General features: G+C 48.8%; 1 protein-coding gene across 1 annotated transcript in view; it reads right to left on the bottom strand.

The window, feature by feature from the left end:
• Positions 1 to 17,233, bottom strand: part of LOC147706830 (latexin-like) — a 147,819-nt gene extending 130,586 nt beyond the window's left edge. Inside the window, exon 1 of the mRNA XM_086925965.1 lies at positions 16,900 to 17,233. Within this exon, the coding sequence (XP_086782091.1) occupies positions 16,900 to 17,028 (129 nt within the window). The 5' untranslated portion in view covers positions 17,029 to 17,233. The remainder of the gene's footprint in view (positions 1 to 16,899) is intronic.
• Between the last annotated feature and the right edge of the window lie 7,358 nt (positions 17,234 to 24,591).

The raw sequence follows: 24,591 nt of genomic DNA, 5'->3' as shown, positions 1-24,591 counted from the left end.
AAGGCAATGGCCCTGAAAAGAGGGTGGTTTAATGAGACACCAAGTCTACCACCCTTGTGAGTCACTAGGACACTGCTCCCTTCTTCCTTCACGCTTCTGCACCTGTAGGAAAGACAACCTTTCATGTAAACATTGTCCACAGGGCAGGTCCCTGTCCCTTTAGACCATGCCCCTGTATACACATAAACAAACCCTCTTACCGGTTATATGCGCAGGCTTTGCTTCGTGAAGGCACTCTTGAACACTTAATGCATGAGCGCTAGAACGCTAAGAAATGGCAGTGTTCATTAACAGAACGGGAGAACTTTAGCTGTGTCCTTCGTGAATAGGGGAAAAAAGGATTTAACAAGTTCCATTAAAAAAACCCTTCGTAATTATGAAGAGCGAAAGGGAACCGGGACGTTTCTTATCCAGGAGCGGAGTCCCAAAACAATCCCAGGATCGGTAGAATAGCTTTCGCGGAGTGACCCAAAACGTCACTTCCGCGACTAACGACGTGAACAGGCGTCTAACTAAGCGCGCTGTACACAAATCCGTTAATAACAAACGGTGGCAAAAGCCTTCACACACCGCGTAACCCGTAAACAAGGAAAGGGAACGGGAACCTCCACAACCGCTGGGAAAGTAAACAAAGGGAAATTTGGGGGAAACACCAACCCGGGACCTACGCTAACGTGCACAAGAAGGGGGCCAGAGGACGGGAGAAGGAAACAGACAAAAAGGGGCAGGGTTTCTTCTCACGAGCCCGTGAGAAGACCAGACAAAAAGGGTATCGATCAGCAGTTCAGCGTTCTCGACAGCAGCCAGCAACCGGAATCCAAAATAGGCGATTTCAAGCAACGAGTAAAAGGTAGGACTACCCTTTTATCCTACAGGTCATTGATCATGTGATACCGGGGAATGGTCACTAACAAAGGACTAGCTGCTCTAAACCCTAACATACATGACTCCAGCGAGGCTCCATCGTATTGATGCCACTCGTCCGCATGACTGTCCTAGATGTCATGGAACCCATGCTGGGTTCATGCATTTGGCCTGGGAACGCCCAGAAGTACATCAGTATTGGGTTGAGGTAGTAGCACGGCTCCGTGGAAGGGTGGTATTTGCTTTGGAGGCTAAGCCTGAGCAGTGCCTCCTAGGGCTAGCACCACACCCCAAGAAGAAGAAAATGGCCAACAAGCTATTGCAGCTAACATTGTTATTAGCTAAACGGAGGGTTGCCATTTGCTGGATGGGCGAGCGGGCTCCCTCTATTGTAAATTGAGTGAGAGGTGTAGGGGAGTGGTCCCTGGCGAAGGACCTACACATGAAAGCCGCCGCAGGGATGAAAGGTTGGATGAGGACATAGCAACCTGGAGAGACCTATGTAAAGAATTGTTGAACTCAACAGGAACAGAAAGTGATCAGACTGCCGAGACTGATGGCGACAATAGTATGTAAATGCGGGTGCTTGTGCCTATCTAACTGTGTATGATGCTGTGACGCATGTTAAGCCATGAAAAATGTAAAAGTGTATCCTGCAGTGCTATGTGTTCGGGGCTCTAATGTGTGTAGCGTAAATAAGTCATTAGCTATTGTCTCGAAGGATTCTGTATATGACTGCTCAGTTTGTGCAGAAAATGTACAAATATAGTTTATAAAAAACAATGTTTAAAACAAGGTCGCAGAGTCAGGGTGGGTGGCCAAGATGGTGGCCAAATCAGACGCACGGTGAAGAGTTCAGGCCCTCTGAGTAGCCTTCTTATTCTCATGAACGTTGCTGGTTCCTGCACACCTACAGTGAACCTGGAGCTGCACGGACTCTGAGGACAATGCCTGGCAAAGATTAGGTCACGGCCATGTCACAGCGGTATGGGACCCAAAGCCCAGCGAGCTGCACCCAACCAGCAGCCTTGATTGCTTTTGGGCAGTGGAGCTGGACACCGCACTGCGCCCAACAGTATGCCTGGAACTGCAACAGAGATCGGGAGCAGCCCAGCAGCAAGTGTCCCAACACAGGACCACATCACCATCAGGGCAATTGGTGGGCACCCCCCTGAAGCCCCTCCCGGCTCCTCACTTAAAGAGTCCCAGCGCAGTTTTCTGGAGTGACCGCTTGAGCCTGCCCAGGCGAGGTCGCCCCACCTACGACGCTCCTGCCCGCTACTGCCAGCACGCTGCCCTTCTGCCGGCTGCCCTGCTGACGGCTGCGCTCTTCCTGCCACCTCCGTCTTCACCGCTGCCTGCCTGCCTTCCACTGCGTGCCTGGTTCCCCTGTCGCCTGTTGCTTCCCCGTTTTATTTTTCTGTACCCCTGCTGTGTGCCTGTCGCCTGTTGCTTCCCAGTTTTACTTTCTGTACCCCTGCTGTGTGCCTGTCGCCTGTTGCTTCCCAGTTTTATTTTATGTACCCTTGCTGTGTGCCTGTTGCCTCCCCCGCCCACCGCCTGGCCACCCTTCCTTCCGTTTCCCTCTCCCCCGCTTCGGCTGCCCTCCGGGGTGCTCTTGCTGCCTTCTTCCCACCACTGCCCTCTGGCGCTCCGCCCCCCCCTCCTGCCCATTGGCCGCCCCGCTCCCGCCACCCAGCTGAACCGCCCTCCCGGCTCCTCACTTATGACGCCCCCAGAGCGACCGCGCAGCGGACGCGCGCAGCGGGAGCACCGACTGAGCGCCGAAGGTGCGCCAAAGGTAAGCCCGTCTGCGCCCGTCCGCGCCTGGACCGCGCCCAGTGCCAGGACCCCTGGACCCCGCAGACCCTAGCCCACCCGCCAGAAGGACGACGCCGCCGCCCTCAACGCACTCAACACCGGCCTGTATCCCGGGATGCTACCGAGCCACCCCGAGACGAACCCACGGACCCTTCAGCTGCCACGCCTGCAAGTTCACCTGCATCCGGACCTACACTACACCAGCACCCACCAAGCCGAACAACAGCAGCAACCACCTGAAGTGCATCCTCCTCAACACCCGCTCCGTCCACAGACACGCCATCGAACTCTGGAACCTCCTCGACACCACAGCTCCTGACGTCGCCTTCCTCACGGAAACCTGGATGAACGACTCCTCAGCACCCGACATCGCCATCGCCATCCCAGAGGGCTACAAGATCACCCGAAGAGACCGCGACAACCACACTGGAGGAGGCATCGCCATCATCTACAGGGACACCATCCGCATCAAGACCAACACCGACGACACCCTGACAACCGCCGAACACCTGCACTTCCAGATCCACACGGACCCCAAAACCACCCTCAGAGGCACCCTGATCTACCGACCCCCGGGACCACGCACACAATTCAGCGAGGACATCGCCAACTTCATCAGCCCGCATGCCCTCCCCTCCGCCGACTACATCCTCCTGGGGGACATCAACTTCCACCTGGAGAACAACAACGACCGCAACACCATCACCCTGCTCGACAACCTCGCCACCCTCGGTCTCAAGCAGCTGGTGTCCACCCCCACCCACCTCGCCGGACACACACTCGACGCAGTCTTCTCATCCTGCAAAGGCATTGTCTTCAGCTACGCCACCGGACTCCACTGGACGGACCACAGCTGCGTCCACTTCACCTTCAAAAGAACGACGATCCACCACCACCAGCAACAGGTTGCTCGAAGAAGCTGGAACAAGATCACAGCCGACCAGCTCGCCGCTTCCCTGAGCCAGCACCCTCCCGCCAGCTCAGCGAACCCCAGCCAGGCCGTCGACAACCTCACGAAGTGGATCAGCAACTGCGCAGACGAACTCGCCCCACTAAGGACCCCGCCCAGCAGACCCGGCAGCAAGAAGGCCCCATGGTTCACCGACGAACTCAAGAGCTCCAAGAAGAACTGCCGAGCCCTCGAGAAAGCCTGGAGAAGGGAACCAACACCGGACAACATGACCACCCTCAAGCTTGCCACCCGGAAGCACCACCAACTGATCCGCGCCACCAAGAAAACTGCATTCAAGGACCGGCTGGACAACAACGCACACAACTGCAAGGAACTCTTCAACATCGTGAAAGAGCTCTCCAACCCCAACGCCGGCAACAACAACATCACCCCATCGCAAGACCTCTGCAACTCCCTCGCCTCCTACTTCGACAACAAGATCGCGGACATACACAACAGCTTCAGCACTCAACCGACGCACGCCACGACCGAACCTCCGCCCCCCACCACCACCCTCCGCGCCTGGACTCTGATCAGCACCGAAGACACCGTCCGCATGATGAACTCCATCCACTCCGGATCTCCAACCGACCCCTGCCCTCACCACGTCTTCAACAAGGCCGACGCTGTCATCGCACCCCACCTGCGGGACATCATCAACACCTCCTTCGACACCGCCACCTTCCCGGAGAGCTGGAAGCATGCCGAACTTAGCGCCCTACTCAAGAAACCTACAGCGGACCCCACCGAACTCAAGAACTACCGCCCCATCTCGCTGCTCCCGTTTCCAGCCAAAGTCATCGAGAAGACCGTCAACAAGCAGCTGGCCGCCTTCTTCGAGACGAACGGATCCCTCGACCCCTCACAGTCTGGCTTCCGAGCCAACCACAGCACCGAGACCGCCCTCATCGCGGCCACCGATGACATCCGAGCCCTGATGGACAACGGAGAAACAGCGGCCCTCATCCTCCTAGACCTCTCCGCGGCCTTCGACACTGTCTGCCACCGCACCCTAGTGCAGCGCCTCAGCAACGTCGGAATCCAGGAGAGAGCACTGGAGTGGATCATCTCCTTCCTCGACGGAAGAACACAGAGAGTCCGACTACCACCGTACAAGTCAGAGGCCACTGAAGTCATCTGCGGCGTCCCTCAAGGATCCTCGCTGAGCCCCACCCTCTTCAACGTCTACATGAGCCCCCTCGCGGCCATCGCACGCCAGCACAACCTCAACATCATCTCCTACGCCGACGACACCCAGCTGATCCTCTCCCTGACCAACGACCCCGCCAGAGCCGACCTTCACGAAGGGATGAAACACGTAGCCGAGTGGATGACGACCAGCCGCCTGAAACTGAACTCAGACAAGACGGAGGTCCTCATCCTGGGCTCCTCGCCCTCCGCCTTGGACGACTCCTGGTGGCCCCCCGCCCTGGGCACCGCACCCAAACCGACGGACCACGCACGCAACCTGGGCGTCATCCTGGACTCCTCCCTCTCCATGACCAGACAAGTCAATGCCGTCTCCTCGTCGTGCTTCAACATCCTGCGCATGTTACGGAAGATCTTCCGGTGGATCCCCACCGAGACTAGGAAGACTGTCACCCAGGCCCTCGTCACCAGCCGACTGGACTACGGCAACGCCCTCTACGCCGGAACCACCGCCAAGCTCCAGAAAAGACTCCAGCAGATCCAGAACGCCTCAGCCAGACTCATCCTCGACATCCCACGACACAGCCACATCTCCGGACACCTGAGAGACCTGCATTGGCTCCCCGTCAACAAAAGAATCACCTTCCGTCTCCTCACCCACGCACACAAAGCCCTACACGATCAAGGCCTGAGCTACCTCAACAACCGCATCAACTTCTACGCTCCCAAACGCCATCTCCGATCAGCCAGTCACGCCCTCGCCGCCGTTCCCCGCATCCGAAGAACGACAACAGGAGGAAGGTCCTTCTCCTACCTGGCCGCCAAGACCTGGAACTCCCTCCCTCCCGACCCGCGCCTGACCCAAGACCACCTCTCCTTCAGGAAGAACCTCAAGACCTGGCTGTTCGAGCAGTAGCAGCCCCCCCCCCCCCCTCAAGCGCCTTGAAACCCTCCGGGTAAGTAGTGCGCTCTATAAATGTCTTTGATTGATTGATTGATTGAAGTGTACACTCGCCAAGTCGGCGATCCGGAGCTAGTGCTGATCTCCTCACACACTGATAACGTGGTGAAAGAGACCACACAGCCTGCCACTAATTAACTTGATCTTTGTCTCAAGGTGGTGTGACTCCCTCCAAAGGGATCTGGAAACCCTCTCCCTCTCCCACAACTCCTCATGGGCATGGCAGTGGTACAGTTATACCCCAATAGAAGTCCCAAATCCGGCGCTGCCCTGCTCTCTTTAAAGTTAAGGGTTGTGGACACGGGAGCAGACTTATTGGAGAGGAGTGGCACAGGGGCCCGCCGCGATGCATGGATCGCAGTGCAGTGCATGAGTCACCACTACCACCATTGTAATTACAATGCGCCCAGCACAAGATCCTAATGAACTGTGTTGCTCCCCTACGACTGCTCCACGCAATGCCTTGTCCCCTTCAATAGTTCACTGCTTTGGACCTGGGGTGTCACACTGCACTACCTAAACCCAAGTTACCCTCCACTGGTGGCGGGACGACAGAGGGACCCCCATGGCTACTCTCTTTACGTTAACAATACCGATACAGCAAGGGTCCTAGGGTATATTTATAGACCTCATGCAAACACAACCCCCAGCCTGATACTAATACAACAACAAGTGTTCGTGGGTCTCATATATGAAATCTTCAAACTGTGTGTGGCTACAAAAATAACTAATACTAATTAAAGTAAAGAAAAAGGATAACCCTCAATTATGAAAGATGCCCATCAGTTGCTGTCCGTTACCGCCCTTGTCATCCTCACACCAAGGGTATAAGGGTTGTAGCTATCCTCATAAGATGTAAGGTGCTACATACATAGTGATGTAATATGCAGTATCGACAGTCAGGTGGTATAAACTGATTTGCAGTGCGTGAAATAAAGTAAAATATGTGGTATAAAATTGGAGAGGTTAGAGGCAAAGCATCTTTAATAGTGCCTCTCGCACTTCCAATTGTTAAAAACAGTGCAGAAAAAGGGGAAGCAGTTTAAACATATAGCTGCTCCCAAATTATTTGGGTCAACATGTTTCAGCAGAAAATCGGATGTGATCGTTCTCTGCTTTCATCAGGACCTAGTTTTCGCTACTGCAACAAGTGAAAGAATGAAAAAGCAGGGACAAAGTAAAATAAGATAAACTTGTCACCATGTCACCTGGTATTACGGGACATCTGTTATGCTCCTCCTGTTTACTATTTAGCAGGGGTATATGGCATTGCCTCACCTGGCAGCGGCTCAGGTAAGTGAAGCACCGCTCTGACCGTCGGTACTCTGGTCCGTCCCCAGATCCGTCTGGGGAGGTCCTCCCCAGACGCCTCTGAGGACGGAAAGATTTTCTGTCCGATTTTCTGCTGAAACATGTCGACCCAAATAATATGGGAGCAGCTATATGTTTAAACTACTGACGGAGGGATGCTTGGGGGCCCGAGGCTTGTGTGTCCCAAATTAAAAATATTATTACGTGGCCGCACAGTTGCAATGGGCAATACGCTGGATAGCAGGTCAAAATTTAACAGAGGAGGTAGGGAGGACCTGGCTCGGCAGTTCGGGTTGGACTGTTCCCATGGGGCACAGGGTCAAGACTGATTTGCATATGGCTGGGATTAAACAGGAATGGCATGGTGAGCCAAAAAACGATGGATTTAGGCCCAGATCTCTGTACTGGGGTGAATGTATGACATTGTTCTGCATTCTGTCCATCAACTGTTGTTTTAGCATTTGTCACCCCGAGTGGGACGGGTATGCTCAGACGTGAGTCCCGTGCTCTCCATGCCACTGGAATCAAGCTATCCTGGCTGATGAGGGCTGATAGCCCGAAACCGGTCCTAGGATGCTTGTTTCCAGTCCAGGGAGGACCTGGCTTGGCAGTTCCGGCTGGACTGTTCCCATGGGGCACAGGGTCAAGACTGATTTGCATATGACTGGGTTCAAACTGGAATGTCTGGGATCAAACAGGAATGGCATGGTGAGCAAAAACAACTATGGATTTAGGCCCAGATATCTGTACTGGGGTGAATGTATGATATTGAGTGAGTGAGTGAGTGAGGAGGGATTTGTAAAGCGCAATTTGACCCAAGGGCGTCAAGGCGCATACAAGATGCTACTGCTGTTTGAGGTTTAAAGATGTGCCAACTACAGGTAGGCTGGTAAGAAGAGCCAGGTCTTTACTGCTTTGCGGAAAGATGCAAGCGAAGTGTGCCCTTTGAGCTCGGCAGGAAGAGTGTTCCACAATCTGGGAGCGAGGGCGAAAAAGGCCCTCCCTCCCCATCTGGCCTTATGAACTCGAGGGACGGACAGAAGGTGCTTATTGGCGGAGCGTAGGGCCCTACCCGGAGCATAAAAGGCACAAGGGACCTGATATCTTCAGCTCCAGACCAATGCAGAGCACTATAGGTGATGCATAGGACCTTGAAATGTATCCTGGCATGAATAGGTAACCAGTGCAGATCTTTCCTAATAAGGGAGCCTGATGCGTGTCTAGGGGCATCGACAACGAACCTGGCTGCCGCATTCTGCACTATTTGTAGGCGTTGACCCAGTCTTTTATTTATGCCGAGATACAGTGCTTTGCAGTAATCCAGCCTAGGGGAAATGAGAGCAACCGTAACCTGTTTTTGTGCTTCAGGGGTAAAGTAGTGTGCAATCTTTTTAAAGATTCTTAGAACACCACAGCAGGTTGAAACAGTCCTGCTAACTTGTTTGTCAAAAGATAACGTGGTGTCCAGAATAACACCCAAGTTGCAGGCAGATTGGGAGGGCAAGGGGCAGGCACCAAGAGCAGGAGGCCACCAGTCCATTGACCAGATCTCCTGTTTGCCACCAAAGATAAGAACTTCGTTTTTTCCCCCAATTAATTTCAGGAAGTTCTTAATCATCCAGCCCGCAATTGCTTCCATGCAGTTCCTGAAGTTAAGGGCTGTGGCGTTCACCGATTGAGAAAGGGAGACCATAATCTGGGTGTCATCAGCATATGATAGGACTTCCAGCCCGAACGATCTTACAAGCCTGGCAAGTGGGGCCACATAGATATTAAAAAGTGTGGGGCTCAAAGATGAGCCCTGAGGGACCCCACACTGCACAGGCTTAACGGGCGAGAGGAAGTTACCCAGCTTAACCCTTTGAGTTCGCTGGTTGAGAAAGGATGTTAGGAGGTTCAGTGCTGATCTGTCCACTCCCATCTCACTAAGGCGGGTAGCCATAATGGAGGGGGACAGCCTCAGGGTATCAAATGCAGCTGTCAGGTCGAGCAGGATCAGAATGGTAGTCTGACCACTGTCGACCTTAGCCCGGATGTTATTGATAGCCACTCTAAGGGCGGACTCAGTGCTGTGTGCCCTCCGGAAGCCATGCTGAGAAGAATCCAGCAGGCTAGAGTTATCCAGGAAGGCACTCAGATGATGGTTGAGATGAGCCTCGAGCATTTTGGCGGGGGCAGGAAGCAGGGATATGGGGCGAAAGTTCTTCAAGATTCCATTATCTTAGGTGGCTTTCTTTAGGAGGGGCTTGACAATCGCCATTTTCCACGAAGTAGGGAAGGCCCCTTCAGAGATTGACAGATTCATCACTTTCAAGAGTGAAGGCAGCACTACCTGCCTACACTCTTTGAGAATCTTCAGGGGACAGGGGTCCAAAGGGGTCCCAGATTTAAGATTATCCAGAAGGCTGCCCAGTTGGTCCAATGTGAGGGAGGGGAAGTTTGAAAAATTGCAACAGGGTCCAGTCACCAGATCTTCCAGTGGGGAAGCCTCTAAATCTAAATTGGAGGACTTCTAAGGCTGTGTGGATGTCCACTATCTGAGAATGAAAGAAAGTGGCGATCTGATCACACAGTTCCTGGGATGCCACTATGGGATCGGGTGACTGGAGGATGGACAGGGAATCTATGATTTTGAACAAATCCCTAGGGGAGCTAAGTGAGGCAGTCAGCTTGGCGAAGTGGGCCTTCTTTTCCGTCAATACCGCGGTTTTGGCCATGCTATTCCGAGGTGTACGTCAGCGCCTGTTCATCCTCTTCTTAGCCCCTACCATTGCGCCTGTAAGAGATGGGCGCTTGAGCCTCCATCGTCTATCGGCAAGTTGAACACTTTATCTGCCCCCAGGAGTAAGGGCTCTGTACGCACCCTTAGGGTATTGAACGTGAATGCCAGATCCATGGTAAAGCACCATCAGGCCATCCACGATCTTATTAAGGATGAGTCCCCGGACATATTTGCCATCACAGAAACTTGGCTACAGGATGCTGATGTGGCCATTATCAACTTAGCCTGCCCTCCTGAGTATTCTATTTACACTCTGAACCGGCCAACTAGAGGAGGTGGTATTGCTCTTATAGTTAGGTCCTGTTTTACCTGCAACTGGAATGGTCTCAACATCGATGGCTGTGAAAGTGCCTCATTTAAGATCCAAATCAGCCCCCAGTTTACCTTCTCTGGGACGGTGGTTTACCGCCCTCCGGGTAGTGATGTAGTGTTCAGAGACGCCTTTCCTGACGCGGTCAGCGCATTAGCTATGGGCTGTGCTAACTTTTCTATTATGGGCGACCTGAACCTCCACTTCGACAGTCACACCATCCCGGCAGTGAAAAGTATCTTAGCTGATTTAGAGGCTCTCCAGCTTGTCCAACAGGTATCACAACCCACCCATGTAGGAGGCCATATTTTGGACCCCTTTTTTACCAATCTGATCGAGGCCAGTATTGTATCCGTCTCCCCATTAGGGTGGTCGGACCATTTTCTTGTGTCCATCCGGTATTCTTTGCCGGAGACCCCTTCTAGTCCATCATTCAGGCGGGTTGTCAAGCGTCATTGGAATAAGCTCAGGATGGAAGACCTGCACCGGCTTCTGCAGGAAGTACCGTTGAGCCCACTGGATGACGTGATCAGTTTTGTAGATGGACTGCTAGGGCGCTGGATTCTCCGATTCCCATCGTCTCGTGTAAACTGAGCACCAGAGATCCGAGCCCCTGGTATGACGGGGCATTACGTGCCCTGAAGGGGATATGCAAATGGGCGGAGAGAGTCTGGCGGAAGACGTATGATGCTGACATGAATGCTGCATACGTTGCTTCCGTCAAGACCTATCATCGAGCTATTTGTAAAGCTCGTGCGGCGTTCTATGCACGGGAATTCCGCAACAGCTCGAACCCGTCTAAGACCATATTTAAAGCCGTCAAAGATCTCTTGGCGAAAAGGCCCACCTCTGTGGCAGCTGGTTCCATCTCCCACTGTGAGGCACTGGCTTCCTTCTTTTTGGAGAAGGTTTGAGCTATTTACCAAGCTTTTCCGGGTATGGGGCCCGATCTGGGATTTCATGATGGTACTCAAGGACACATTACATTGCACTCCTTTCCCCCGCTACTTTCGGAGGGATTTAATACACTTGCCTTGCAAGTTAAGTCTGGCTCTCCCTCGGATCCGGTAAGATCAGCTCTCTTTAGAGACCAGTCTTTTCTGGGTCGATCCGCGGTGTGTTCCTTGATTAACCTTTCGCTGACCTCGGGTGTGGTTCCTATCAAATGGAAGCAGGCGGTGGTATCCCCAATTTTGAAGAAACCCTCGATGGATCCCGTGAAACCCGAGAGCTATCGCCCGATTTCATTACTCCCTTGGCCGGCGAAGGTGGCAGAGGCTCACGTCAACTTGGCCCTGTCAGAACATCTCGCTCGGGCCGATGTCCTAGATCCCACGCAGAATGGCTTCCGTGCTGGGCACAGCACGGAAACGGCCCTTCTTGCGATGGTGGAACACCTGCGTACGGTGCTGGATGCTGGTCAGACGGCGGCGCTGGTATTATTAGACCTCAGCGCCGCCTTTGACACCGTCTCTCACAGCATTCTGTTGCACCGGCTGGAGGAGATTGGTGTTGGGGGACAGGCCCTGCAGTGGTTCCGCTCCTTCCTCGACGACCGTTCCTTCTGCGTGGCCATTCCTCCCTTTCAGTCCAAACTCCATCCTCTTGCCATGGGGGTTCCGCAGGGTTCCTCACTGAGTCCCACGTTATTTAATCTATACGTGAGACCGCTGGCTGAGGGCCTAATCATGGTCTCGTATGCCGACGACACTCAGCTGGCGGTTACTCTCAGTGGGGATGCGGAGGTTGATGCCCCCAGGTTTCGGAATGGACTGAAGGCGGTGGCCAGCTGGATGACGGCGCACTGTCTCCAGCTTAACGCATCAACAACCGAGGTTATGATTGTCGGAAAGAGAGCGGAGCTTTGGGGGGGACAGTTGGTGGCCCCCGGAACTGGGACCATTGCCTGCTCCGGTCTCAGAATTAAAAAACTTGGGAGTATGGCTGGACAGTAGCCTTAACTTTGTTGCCCACACCAAAAAAACTGCGGCCTGCTGTTTCGGCGTTCTCCGGGGCCTTAGACCGGTCCTAAAATTTTTCGATGCAGGCAACGGTAGTTTCCCGGCTTGACTACGCTAGTTCTCTCCTGGTGGGGGCAAATCAGGCAGAAATTACCCGTTTGCAGCGGGTTCAAAACGCTTCAGCTAGAGCAATAGTAGGCTTGCCTAGATGTTGCTCCGTTTCCAATGTTCTTCGCTCCCTGCACTGGTTGCCGGTGAAGACGAGGATTCATTTTAAGGTTTTATGTCTGGCTTTTAAAATCCTGAAAGGTACCTCCCCTCAGATCCTCTCTGATCTCCTGTCTTTTTATGTTCCGGCACGCTCTCTTCGATCTTCGGGCCAGGCTCTTGCCGTGGTCCCTCGGTTTAAGTTGTGTCGTGCCGGGGGCCGATCCTTTCGTGTGAAGGCTGCAGCCATTTGGAATTCTCTTCCGGTTGAGATTCGTAAGCTGGAGGATCTTTTACAATTTCGGAAAGCCATCAAAACTTTTTTATTTTAATTCCCCTTTAGCTGTTCCTTCTCTGCTTTTCTGTTAGTAGTGTTATGTTTCACCTTGTCGGGCGCCAGGACGCTCCTTCGCTGGAGCAGCTGTGCGCCTAATAAAAAATATTAACATAACATAACATAACATAACATTTTGTACCCCTTAAACAAATTTTTTTGTTTTTCTCTTTCCTTCGGATCAAGGTGAGATCTCCAAAGTCTCTCTTGTTTCCTGCAGCCCGGTCTCAGAAGTCTGAGGGAGTCCCAGTACCAGGGAGTCGAAGCTCGCTTTCTGGCAGAATAGCGCTGCTTAGCCGGAGCCAGAGTATCCACGGCACTTGCAATAGTGTTATAAAGGTCAAGGGCAGCTATGTCAGTGTCCATCATCGCAAGGGGCCTAAGACTAGGCATCAAAGGGGCTAGCGTCTCATTGTTCATTCTCCTATAGTTCCTTTTCATTACCCACTTACTGGGGTCCAATAAGGACACAGAAGGATATTGAAGAGTAACTTCAAGTGGGATGGCCATATGATCTGACCAGGACAAGGGAAGGGGGGAAACTGTTTCGAGCCTCGGGTCATTGGTAAAAACCCCGTCCAAGATATGTCCAGCTAAATGGGTGGGACTGCTTACTTCTTGCAGCAGTCCACAAGAGGCCAGGGAGTCTAGCAGGAAAGAGGTGTCGCCAGAGGTTGAATTTTCCAAATTGAAATTGAAGTCTCCCAAAATGGTCATATTAGGTCTGTCAATGTAAGGTTCTAAAATTGTCAGTAGCTCATGGCTAAAAGTAGAACTAGGACCTGGGGGCCTATATATCAGAATACCAGAAAAGGACACAGTGGGGGAGGAGCTGAGAGAGAAATACATGGCCTGGAAAGAATCCAGAGGGGAGGGGAGGGGCTCGGTCCGGCATCTTGCTGAGCTTTTGTACAGTATGCCCAGACCCCCCCCACCTACGACCCATTCTATCCATTCTTGACATGGCGTATCCCTCAGGAATGGTGTTTATGAGCTCAGGCCCTGTGAACTCAGAGGCACAGGTTTCAGTAATAAAGGCCCATGAAGGTTTTCTGTCCGAAATAAAGTCCCTGAACGCAATGTTGTTCCTACACTAGGGACCGTGCATTATTAAGAAATCCAGTTTCCTTACTCAGAGAAGAGAGTTCTTGCTTCTTGGGCGTGGGCGGCTTATTAGTGGAGTCAGGGGAATTGGGGTCACTTCCTTCCTCAGTACATCCGCACTCAAGAGCATCTGATAGCCTCTCGGGGGGGGGGGGGGGGACATATGATGGCAGGGTTGCCAGGGAGGTTTTAGTGCTCGCAATGCAGATAAGGAGTAACTTACTGAGGCAAGGATATATGAAGTACCAGACTCCCTGGCCCCTGGCGCTCCCCTGGTGCTGACTGGCGCAGACGGGCTGAACTCAGGTGCAACTCCAGCGCCAATACCGCACATCCGCTGATCGCGTCCGCTGCGCGGAAGTATGTCCGTCTCCTTAACCCCTTCCATGCTCATGACGAGCTCAGCTCGTCATGAGGCACGGTTGAGCTATGCTGATGACGAGCTGAGCTCGTCATAGTACAATGATAATCAAAAAAAGTCAGCACAGGAGGGGAAAACACCTAGCAGCCAAGGTGTTAAATGCTGGCGAATAGACTGCTAAAGGTGAATGTCCTCCTACCAAAGATGGCCGCTGCAAATTTACACCGCCCGGGTCTCAGCACCTAACTCGGCTGATGCGGAATGCGGGGAAGCGATTTTAAAATCTGGCGAATTTTAAGTAAAGTGCAAGGTGAGTATTAAAATACAGGATTAAGAAAACGAGAAGCACAACAGAGAAGTCACACACACAGTATTAGCAGGGCACACAGCACACCTCCCGGCTTCCGCCTCAGGAGGAAAACAATCAGCAAGGTCCAGGTCAACATTGTTCTGCATTCTGTCCATCAACTGTTGATTTGGAAAAAGAACTTTAACAAGGGGAGGTTGAGTCCCCAAAATGTTGTCATCTGCCAAGCAGCCAAACGGGTGGTGTGAGAATAGAAAGCTCTGCAAGACTTCTGCCTGTGACCAGGACACGGGGCCAGTCCTTTTTCCAGACACCAAATGTGATTTAATGTCTGGATTATTGGAGGTTTTATGTTGCATGACTCCAAAGCTGAATGACCCACAACACAATTCATTGGAGTGACCAGGGTTCACACCTGGATGTCAGCCTCGGTGATATGTGCATCAAAAGGTTAATCCCGGGCTCCCAGCCTCACTCTTTACAATTCTCTTATCAGCCCCAGTTCCATTCCCGAGATGTGTCCAAGCCCTTTCCTTCTGATATTTCTCTGAATCAAAGAATAGCAATGGACATCTCTCCCTTCCCTCCAGTGTATGTCCCTCATACCTCACAGGAATGCAGCAATCCATAATTCTGTCTCTACTCCTCATGTTTTCACCAGGCAGGCCTGGCCTTCCCAAAATGGAACCCAGGGTCCTCCATGTAATGTATTGCAGGCACATTCACTCAGTATAGATTCACAGCACACTTTCCATCCAGTACTGTTACCTCTATGCACTGTACCATTACAGGTAAACTGTATTCAGCACACACCCTCAGTCTGAGTGCACTGTTCAGCACTGAACGTTTTCTAGGTTTATCCAGGGTGTGCTATTTACACACACACTGCCAGCACACACACTCACCATGTGCGCGCTGCACAACACTTCACCCTTCATGTACAGTACTTCACGCAAGCATACATACATCCAGAACATGCTTTCATTGCACATGCAGCACTAAATCTCTCATGTAATGCATTCCTATCAGGCACATATACACCCAGTGCATGTACTATCCACACATGCAATACACTGTGCTGATCTATCCCTATACTGTACCTTTCCCAGGCACTCATACACCCAGTGCAGAGTCACTCACTAGTCCTGCACTTTGCAGTGCTACACATCTACCTGATTAAGGCCAAGGGCGAGTTAAGCACACAGGAAAGGATTTTTTTTAAAAAGGTGAGTGATAGACCTCACTTGAGTAAAACAGGGTAAAAAGATCCAGCTTGCTACTACTGTTCACTAAATTGTATGTACCCCTGCAGCACTTGTGCTGCTTAACTCCTGGTGGAGGCGGTAGCCTTCCACCACCATGAGCATAGCGCTTTGGGCACACCTTTTGGTCCAACAAGACCGCAATTCGCGAGAAAGGCCTATGTGATGGTGCATGATGTAATGTAAGTCGAAATGTCACTCGAGCGCACTTCCACCATTAAAATGTCACATATAAGCACATGCCAACCATTGAAATGTCACACAAAGCACACTAGAAACTTACCAGCTATGTAAGGGCCATTCCAGCTTTCATAATGTGTATATGGTTGATGAAAGAATGTAATGCCCTGGTAAGCCAACCAGAGGAGTCGGGGCGTACCACATGCGCAGCCATGCCAGGTGCTATGCATCTTGTGTTAGAATAACGTATTATAAGTTAGGTCACTGCATCCCCACCAGCCTGTCATACTGTCACACAAATGTATGACACTTGGCAGGGCTGCAATTAACCGAGCAAATAAAAATGGTCACAGGATTATGTCATGTTTACATTAACACATTATTCTAGCACTATTGTCATGGTGATTTGGCCAACGCCACTGCTCTTCCTTTTGTGCTAATAACCTAGCAGATAACAATTCTTTAGCAGATAATAAATGTGCCGCTTAGACCTTTTGCAGTAACAAAACTAAACAAAACAATTTGCACTAAGTGAATTTGTGTTTGTCTTGAGCGTATATCACTGTGAGCGCCCATGGGTAGGTGCTGGGAGAAAGGAAAGCCCATGACACAGCTGGCCAGCAGTCTCAATTTGTGTGACTTACACCTTAATGCTGTCCTGGCTTTTTAATTGGAGATCACTTGCACTCAAGGTTGTTTTACTACGATCTTTAAAGCATTACACTGCGCTGATTTGTTAATTTGTGATATTTATTTTGTTTAATAGACATACTTTGTTCAATTCGCGATAAAGGGAAAGTGGTAGGCATGCACGCGCAGGGTCATCATGGGTGTACTGTCTTCAGGATTGGGAGCGTTTGGTAGGACCCGGATATGACGCAATAAACCGCTGGAGTTCCACTTCCAGCGCGAGACAGTCAATACCGGCTATTGGTGTGCCTGCCTCGTGACTTGCCGCGCCGACTTCGCACAGGCCTGAGGACATACACAGCACCCGGGTCACTGACTTTCTACAGTACCGTCCAGCACTCACCTCTCTGCTGGCCGCCGTTACCCAGTCTGGCTGGTAAACGCAGTGCGGCGCCCCCTGTCGGTAGTTGATGTAGTTTGCCACGAGGGATGCTGCACGAGTGGCCGGGTAGTGAGATGGGGGGATTTCCATCTTTGCGGCCAGCAGTGTGTGAGCCAGAAGCAGCCAGGCCAGGTGCAGGAGCGGCCCAACCCCTCGGGGCCCAGCCCTGCTCGCGGCAGCTCCGCCCGGTCCGGTGCAGCCCCGCCCGCCCACAGGCCGGGCCCCGAGTCTGTTTACACACGGACGGAGCTCGCGCCAGACGCTCCCCTCACACGTCACTTACTGCAGAAGCGTCATCGACAATTCGACTGAGGAGTATTTTTATACTTCTCCGTTTATCATTAGTTTAATATAATGCGGATTGCATTGCACGCGTTCTAGGCAAAAGTATCTCGAGTTGTTGTGAATTACGATACTCAGTAAAGCAGGAAACGTAATGTACAAAAGTAAAGTACTTTATTTAACAAACGAGCTCACGTAAGGTAATGGAACATGTGTGCAGGAAAAGCCGACTCCGTAACAGGGGCGTGGCTATCCTATAAATATTTACTCAACATTCCTATATACGTCATAACGATGATCAATGGGGACGGAGGGGAACAAGGGTGGAGGATGACAACTAGACCTGCAACATCTCCCTTTTACCAAAATGAATAAACAACAGTCACAATAATTCGTAATCTTTGAGGCCAGTGGGTAATTTGGATATTCTTCCATACCTGTACAGGTACCTTCCCAACCTCCATGACATTCACCTTTTCCCTCGCTGGATGTACCTGAAGTACTGGGATTCTGATCAGACATTTTTTTACTTATGTCTACCACTTCTGTGGTAGCCTCCTCATCTACACTCCCATCAATCTCATCACCAGAATTCCTCAAATCATTTCTATGACTTTCCTCTTTGTTGTATACATCATACTGTCTTACGTACTCTTTGTGAGGCGTTGACACCTGTTGATCCTCATAACCAGCATACATAAACCATGACAAATCATTAACAAGCAATTCTTTGTTTACTTTTCCTTTGAACCATAAATCTACCTGCTCTTTGTTCAAACATATTGCATCACTTTTGTTCCGCCAACCCAGGAATCTCAAACAAATGGCACTGTCGGTGACTTCTACAACCTCTTCAGGGTCATAGTACTTGGACTCTCCTTTGACTTGGTTATCATGTCTTCTGATAAGCACCCAATCCCCTTTGCAAAATTTTTTGTAAACTGCTTTGTGCACCCTGTCATGATAATTAGTGGAGATTAGTGGAGTGGTGTGGCTCACTGGTTAGAGGCGGCAGACCCGGAAGCAGAGAACTGCCTGGGACCAGGGTTCAATTCTCGACGCGGCAGGCTCGTGGACCAGGGTCAGCGGACTCGATAATTCTCGCCTCGGTGCCTACTCTAACCAGGGATCACACTCGGCAACTCTGGGCATTAGCTTGCCTCATCTCTACAACGGCCCCCCACATTCACCGGGGATGCCTGGTTTCACCTTGGAGATACCCAGTAGGGACCATCTCACAGGGATAGCCAGGACGGGTTCCCCAGTGGTCTACAGCGCCACGACGCCTCAGGGCAGCAGTGCGCTTTACAAGACACATTACATTACATTACATAATCTTTAGCTCTGGCTTGGCTATCACACATTTTTTGCTTGACTTGAATTTGTTCATCACTTAAAGCTACTGGCTCAGGTAAACATAACTCAAACTCTTCTATTTTTGGCACCATCTCATTATCGCATCTCCTCCCCCTCATTAAAAAGAATGGGGAAAACCCTGTTACACTGTTAGGGGTAGTATTGTACGCAAACACTCTGTCTTGTATGAATCGTTCGACTGGAATGTTAGAAGACAAGGCCAGTTGGATTCCGTCCTTAATGAAACGATTCACCCTTTCAATCTGTCCATTTGATTTTGGGTAGTAAAATGGAGTTTTCTCCTGTCTAATGCCATGGAATTTCAGGAATTCAGTCATTTTACTGGACGTAAGTTGCTTCCCGTTGTCCGATACTAGTATGCGTGGGCTACCTTCCAAAGAGAAACAATTGTCCAAAAAGTTTATGACTGTGTCCGAGTCAATGGTATTAACGAACCTATGGTAAATCCATTTACTGTAATAGTCACTCATCACGATGAGAAATCTGGATCCCTAGTTCAACAATTGGAAAGGTCCTGCCATGTCGATGGCCACCTTGTACCACGAAGAATTTGGAATGGACACCAACTGCATCTCCTGGATTCTGGGTTTCCAGTGCTTGTCGGATCTGATACACTCAATACATTTTTCAACAAATAAATTAACGTCCAAGTCCATTTGGGGCCACCAATACTGTTCTTTTAGTCTCTTTTTTGTCATGGTGGCACTTAAGTGAGTACTGTGAGCTATTTCTATTATTTTTTTTCTTAGTTTACATGGGGGAACCACCAAATCACCCCTCAAAATGTACCCATCAACACAACTTAATTCTTCTGAAACTTGGAAAAACGTTTTGAATTCATGGGACAAATTTCAAACAGGGGGCCACTTGTGGGACATGTATTGTTTGACCTTCAATAACACAGCATCATATTTCATGGCTTCTAACCAGTCATTTTCTGACAAGGCATTACCTGTTGCTCGGCACCTGGAAATGGCTGAGACTACAAATTCAGTGTCATCCTCATTCTGACCTTCGATATTATCGGTAGGTAACCTTGAAAGGAAAGCTGCTAGAATATTGTCTTTTCCTGATATATGCTTAATGGAAAAATTATATTCTTGCAATTTTGCTAGAAGTCTTCCCAACCTAGCCGAGGCCTTACCGTTACCTCTTCCGCACCGATCGAACATGTATGTGAGCGGCTTGTGGTCAGTAACTAATTCAAATTCTCTTCCCCATATGTACATTTTCAATTTGTCCACAGCCCACACACAAGCTAGAGCTTCGCGCTCAATGGTACTGTAATTTTTTTCAGCTTCTGTTAGTCTGCGTGAAATTAATGCTACAGAATGCATCTGTTTGTTAACTTTCTGGGTGAATACTGCGCCTATACCTACAGAACTGGCGTCTACCGTAATTATATTGGTTCCCTTCGAGTCGAATGATTTCAATGTAGGAGCCTCTACTATACATTTTTTAATCTCTGAAAAGGATACATCATGCTGTACATCCCACTTAAACTGCTCACCCTTGCGTAATAGTGCTCTCAAGGGTTCCACTAACTCTGCATAGTTTTCTATGAACCTAGAGTAGTACTCGCTAAGCCCTAAAAAGGATCTTAGCTCGTCCCTGTCTTCAGGTTTGGGGGCCTGCGCAATAGCTTTGATTAAATTCATTTTAGGTTTGATACCTTCCTGGCTGATCACATGGCCTAAGTATTCCAATTCAGTTTTTAAAAACTCACATTTTTTTTGAAACTGTCATGCCACTTTCTTGTAACTTACCAAGAACCTTTTCCAGAATGTCATTATGTTCTTCAATTGTTTCAGCATGGATAAGAATGTCATCCTGGAATTTCTGTACTCCTGTCATCTGTCCAAACATATTTTCCATCAGCTTTTGGAAGACACTAGTTGAGGACGCCAACCCAAATGGCAATCATACATATCTGTAAGCTCCGAGGGGTGTGATAGACGTGGTCAATTCTTTTGATTCCTCGTCAAGTCTGACCTGGTGGTACGCTGATCTGAGATCAATTAAGGAAAACTATTTTGAACCTGCCGTGGCTGCAAGGATTTCTTGTATTCTAGGGAGAGAAAAACAATCTACTAGAATATTCTTATTAAGTGACCTCAGATCCGCACACAGGCAGAATTCACCATTTTTTTTCTTTATCATCACTATTCCCGAAACCCATTCAGCAGAATCTGCTGGTTCAATGATTCCTTCATTCACCAATTTTTCTAGAACCAGCTTTAAATCGTTCTTAACAGATAGTGGGAGCGACCTCACTCTATGTCTTACCGGTACCGCGTCCTTCTTAAGAACTATCTTGTGTATGAAACCTTTGACGCAGCCTATTCTATCCTCAAATAGTGATTCATACTTACTAAGTATGTTACTTACACTTTCATTCTTACATGTTATAGTAGAAAAATTTATGTTGGGAATAAATCCTTCATCTAGTACAATGGGGTCCTCTGCCCCTGGCTTCAAGATTATTTTTAATTTAGCTAAGTCTCTCCAACCCACAATGTCCCTACCTCGCTCTGCAACATATATTTTAGTATTGATACATCTGCCCTTGATGTTTAAGATGTCTACAAAATACCCAAATATATTGATGTCTGATTCGCCGAAGGCTTTAGGATTTACATCCGACTCAACCAAATCAATCTGTGGCCAATACTGCAGGAATTTCTTGTCAGACACTATTGTAATAGGCGAATGCCATGATGTTCAGTTGAACTTCCCCCACAGTGGCTACACCTAAAGGGCCTTTTATGTTCTTGTAATCTTCTTCTATTGTAAGTACAATGTTAGAACACATGCTCTCATCAAATTCTTCTACACAATTTTCTTTAGTAGGTGTAAAACGCTTTTGGCCAAAGGTGCCACATACCCCCGCAAAATGCCCTACCTTTAAATATCTCGTGCACTTCTTTCCCAAAGCCGGGCAATTTGAGGAATCAGCCTTGTGGTTGTGAGAACCACATCTATAACATACACATTGTAACACGTTAGTATTAGCATGTGGCTTACTTTTGTTGCTATACATATTTTCTCTTCTTTTTTTCTCATTCACCAAATATACATTTGCATTTTTGTTTGTGGTTCCCGTTATTTCCCTTGACCCTTCCAATGATCTTTCGATACCCTTGGCAATGTCAATAGCTTCAGATAGAGTGGGTCTCTTACATGCCAATAGTCTCTCTTGAATTTTCCTTTTATAACAATGAAAGACTAACTGGTCGCGTATATATTCATCCACTCTATCATTATAATCACATTTCGCTGCTAAAACTCTCAACGCTGCTATGTATTCCTCCACATTCTCATTCTCAGTTTGTTTTCTCATAGTAAAACGGTGTCTGCCCACCATTATATTTTCCTCCTCATCGAATTGTCTTTCCAATCTTTTAACCGCCTCCTGGAATTCATCTAATGGAATAAATTGACCTGATGGTGGCTCATATTCAGGCAGAGTATAAAACATTTCTTGCCCTGCTACACCTAACAACCCCACTAAAATAGCTGTTTTCCTTTCTGCGTCGAATTTCTTACCATTTATGGCAATCAAATAGTTTTCAAAAGCCCTGTACCAACTGCGCCATTTCATAACTGGTTTGCCAGGTTCGTTTAAAAATACTGCAGGAGCATTGAAGTTCGACTCACTTGCCATGTTATCCAGATCTGCAATCTCTTTCTTAATAAATAGATCAATTTTGTCTGGCTAATATAACAGAGCACTTGAAAATATATACATTTACTGTCTGTAGTATTTTAGAAAAGCAGAACAAAATGCACTATTTTTTTTTTTTATAAGGTCGGTGTAAAATCACGTGAGAAAGTCAATCAATATATTAGCACTTGAAATTACACTCGTTTTCAGTCTGTAATATTTTCGAGAAATTAGAACAAAAATGCTTTAGAGCAGCGTGTAAATTCGTGAGACAGTCAATCCGTTTTAATTTACCTTTCTCTTCCGACGCTCTGCCTCTCTGACAAGAGACAAAATGGCGTCGCGTAGTTCACGTCGATGACGTCGCTACGTGAACAGCTGACGTTTCCACTCAGTTGTGTGGATCGGAATGACAGTTTGCGTGATGAAAATGACAGTTGAACTGTCGGCTCTCATAGACTCTACGATCTCCTCAGAAACTGCTCTCTGAAGCAGAAAACACGCACAACTTTACTTGTGGTAACGATATATGAAAGAAAAATACATCGTAACTTGCCTCTTTAATTCTTGTAATCCGTCGTCTGCATAACTCGCAGTCTTCACGTCTTCTTCGGTACTTGCCCTGACGTGAGATTTCCGATCAGCAAATGCGAACCATCTTGAGGTTGCGGTAATGACGCTCCTACGAAAATCCTTGCGCAAGCTCGCTTCACGAAAACACGTATCCCGAACTCGTCGCCAAATATGTTGTGAATTACGGTACTCAGTAAAGCAGGAAACGTAATGTACAAAAGTGAAGTACTTTATTTATCAAACGAGCTCACGTAAGGTAATGGAACAGCTGTGCAGGAAGTAGCCGACTCCGTAACAGGGGCGTGGCTATCCATTAAATATTTACTCAACGTTCCTATATATGTCATAACGATGACCAATGGGGACGGAGGGGAACAAGGGTGGAGGATGACTACTAGACCTGCAACAGTTGTGTTCTAGTTTATGGCTTGGGTTCTACAGAAAGTAACAAAAGTGGGTGGTCTGCACACCGATATTCAAAATGTTATCATCGTTCTTTCACCTTGTGCTTTTAGCGTGCAGCCTAGGTAGTGCTTGCCCTAATGCACTCATTTAAATACATCATTATGGGGAGCATAAACATTATGCTCCACTCCCAGACGCAACAGCATAACAGGATATTATATCCACAGTTTTTTTACTCCTTCCTATTTATCAACTTTAGTCCATATTTTTTCTCAATATTCACTCTTCTTCGTGATTTCCACATCATATCCCATTTGCCTCTGTGGAAGCTTCACATATTTTCACGTGTCCATCCAGACGTTCGTCAAAAATACGCTCCAAGTGCAACCAAAAGTTCCGAGCAGCATGATTTTATTAAAAGCCCAATGCATTTCGGGCTGCATCACCAGCCCTTCGTCAGGGGTCGCTACAAGATAACCAATTAAAAACAACTATCAGTTATGGGTACTACATCAAATTCATATCAGCATTCATTTCGTGCGCATTAACATACAATTGGAGATAACAATACTAACAAGTGAGTTGAAGTCCAGTGCAAAAATTATGTGAGTTAATTTCCTCTTTACACACCAGTTCTTGCCCATATTTAACAGATCCCTTCTATCAAACAAATCACGCTGACTTCTCTTTAAACATCTCTCTGCTTAATCACGTTAGTATCTCTAAGCTCTCACCACCCTCCCAGATAACATCATCGTTTAACCAAGTTGTTACATGCTAACAAACGTTACAAAAGATATCCGTGCTCTCAGCCTTCTAAATAACCGGAAAGATCTACCTCGTTATTGCAAACTGACAGGTATCTAGAAACGCTCCTGTTTAACCTCTAAGGTTCAATTTTTATCGTACCTGCTCATTGTGTTTTCTGTGTGCCGCGCGGCTACCGCCGTCAACGGCCGAAGTGATCTCGTGTGTCAAGGCCCTTTCTATCAACCCTCATTTAAAACTAGCGTGCTCCGCCCCCTGGTGCGTCCTATTCACTCTTCTCAATTACTTGTCTATGCACTGCAATTCCCAGCATTCAATTGTAAATACCATAACTTTCAACATTTCGCAACTTTCTGATGTTTTATCATAAAATCTTTTTAACATGCGATGTTATCCACGCTGAAGCGTTGTTCGGAACTGAAAATGTGGAGTATATTACTCGATTCATTGTACAATTATTTGTTTGTCCAGGGTGCAAGAACCAACGGGGGGCATTCTACATTCAGTAACAAAAGTGGGTGGTCTGCACACCGATATTCAAAATGTTATCATCGTTCTTTCACCTTGTGCTTTTAGCGTGCAGC

This window comes from Lissotriton vulgaris, chromosome 6, assembly GCF_964263255.1.
Source record: "Lissotriton vulgaris chromosome 6, aLisVul1.2, whole genome shotgun sequence".
Lineage (NCBI taxonomy): Eukaryota > Metazoa > Chordata > Amphibia > Caudata > Salamandridae > Lissotriton > Lissotriton vulgaris.
This window is presented reverse-complemented; position numbering and strand designations above follow the sequence as displayed.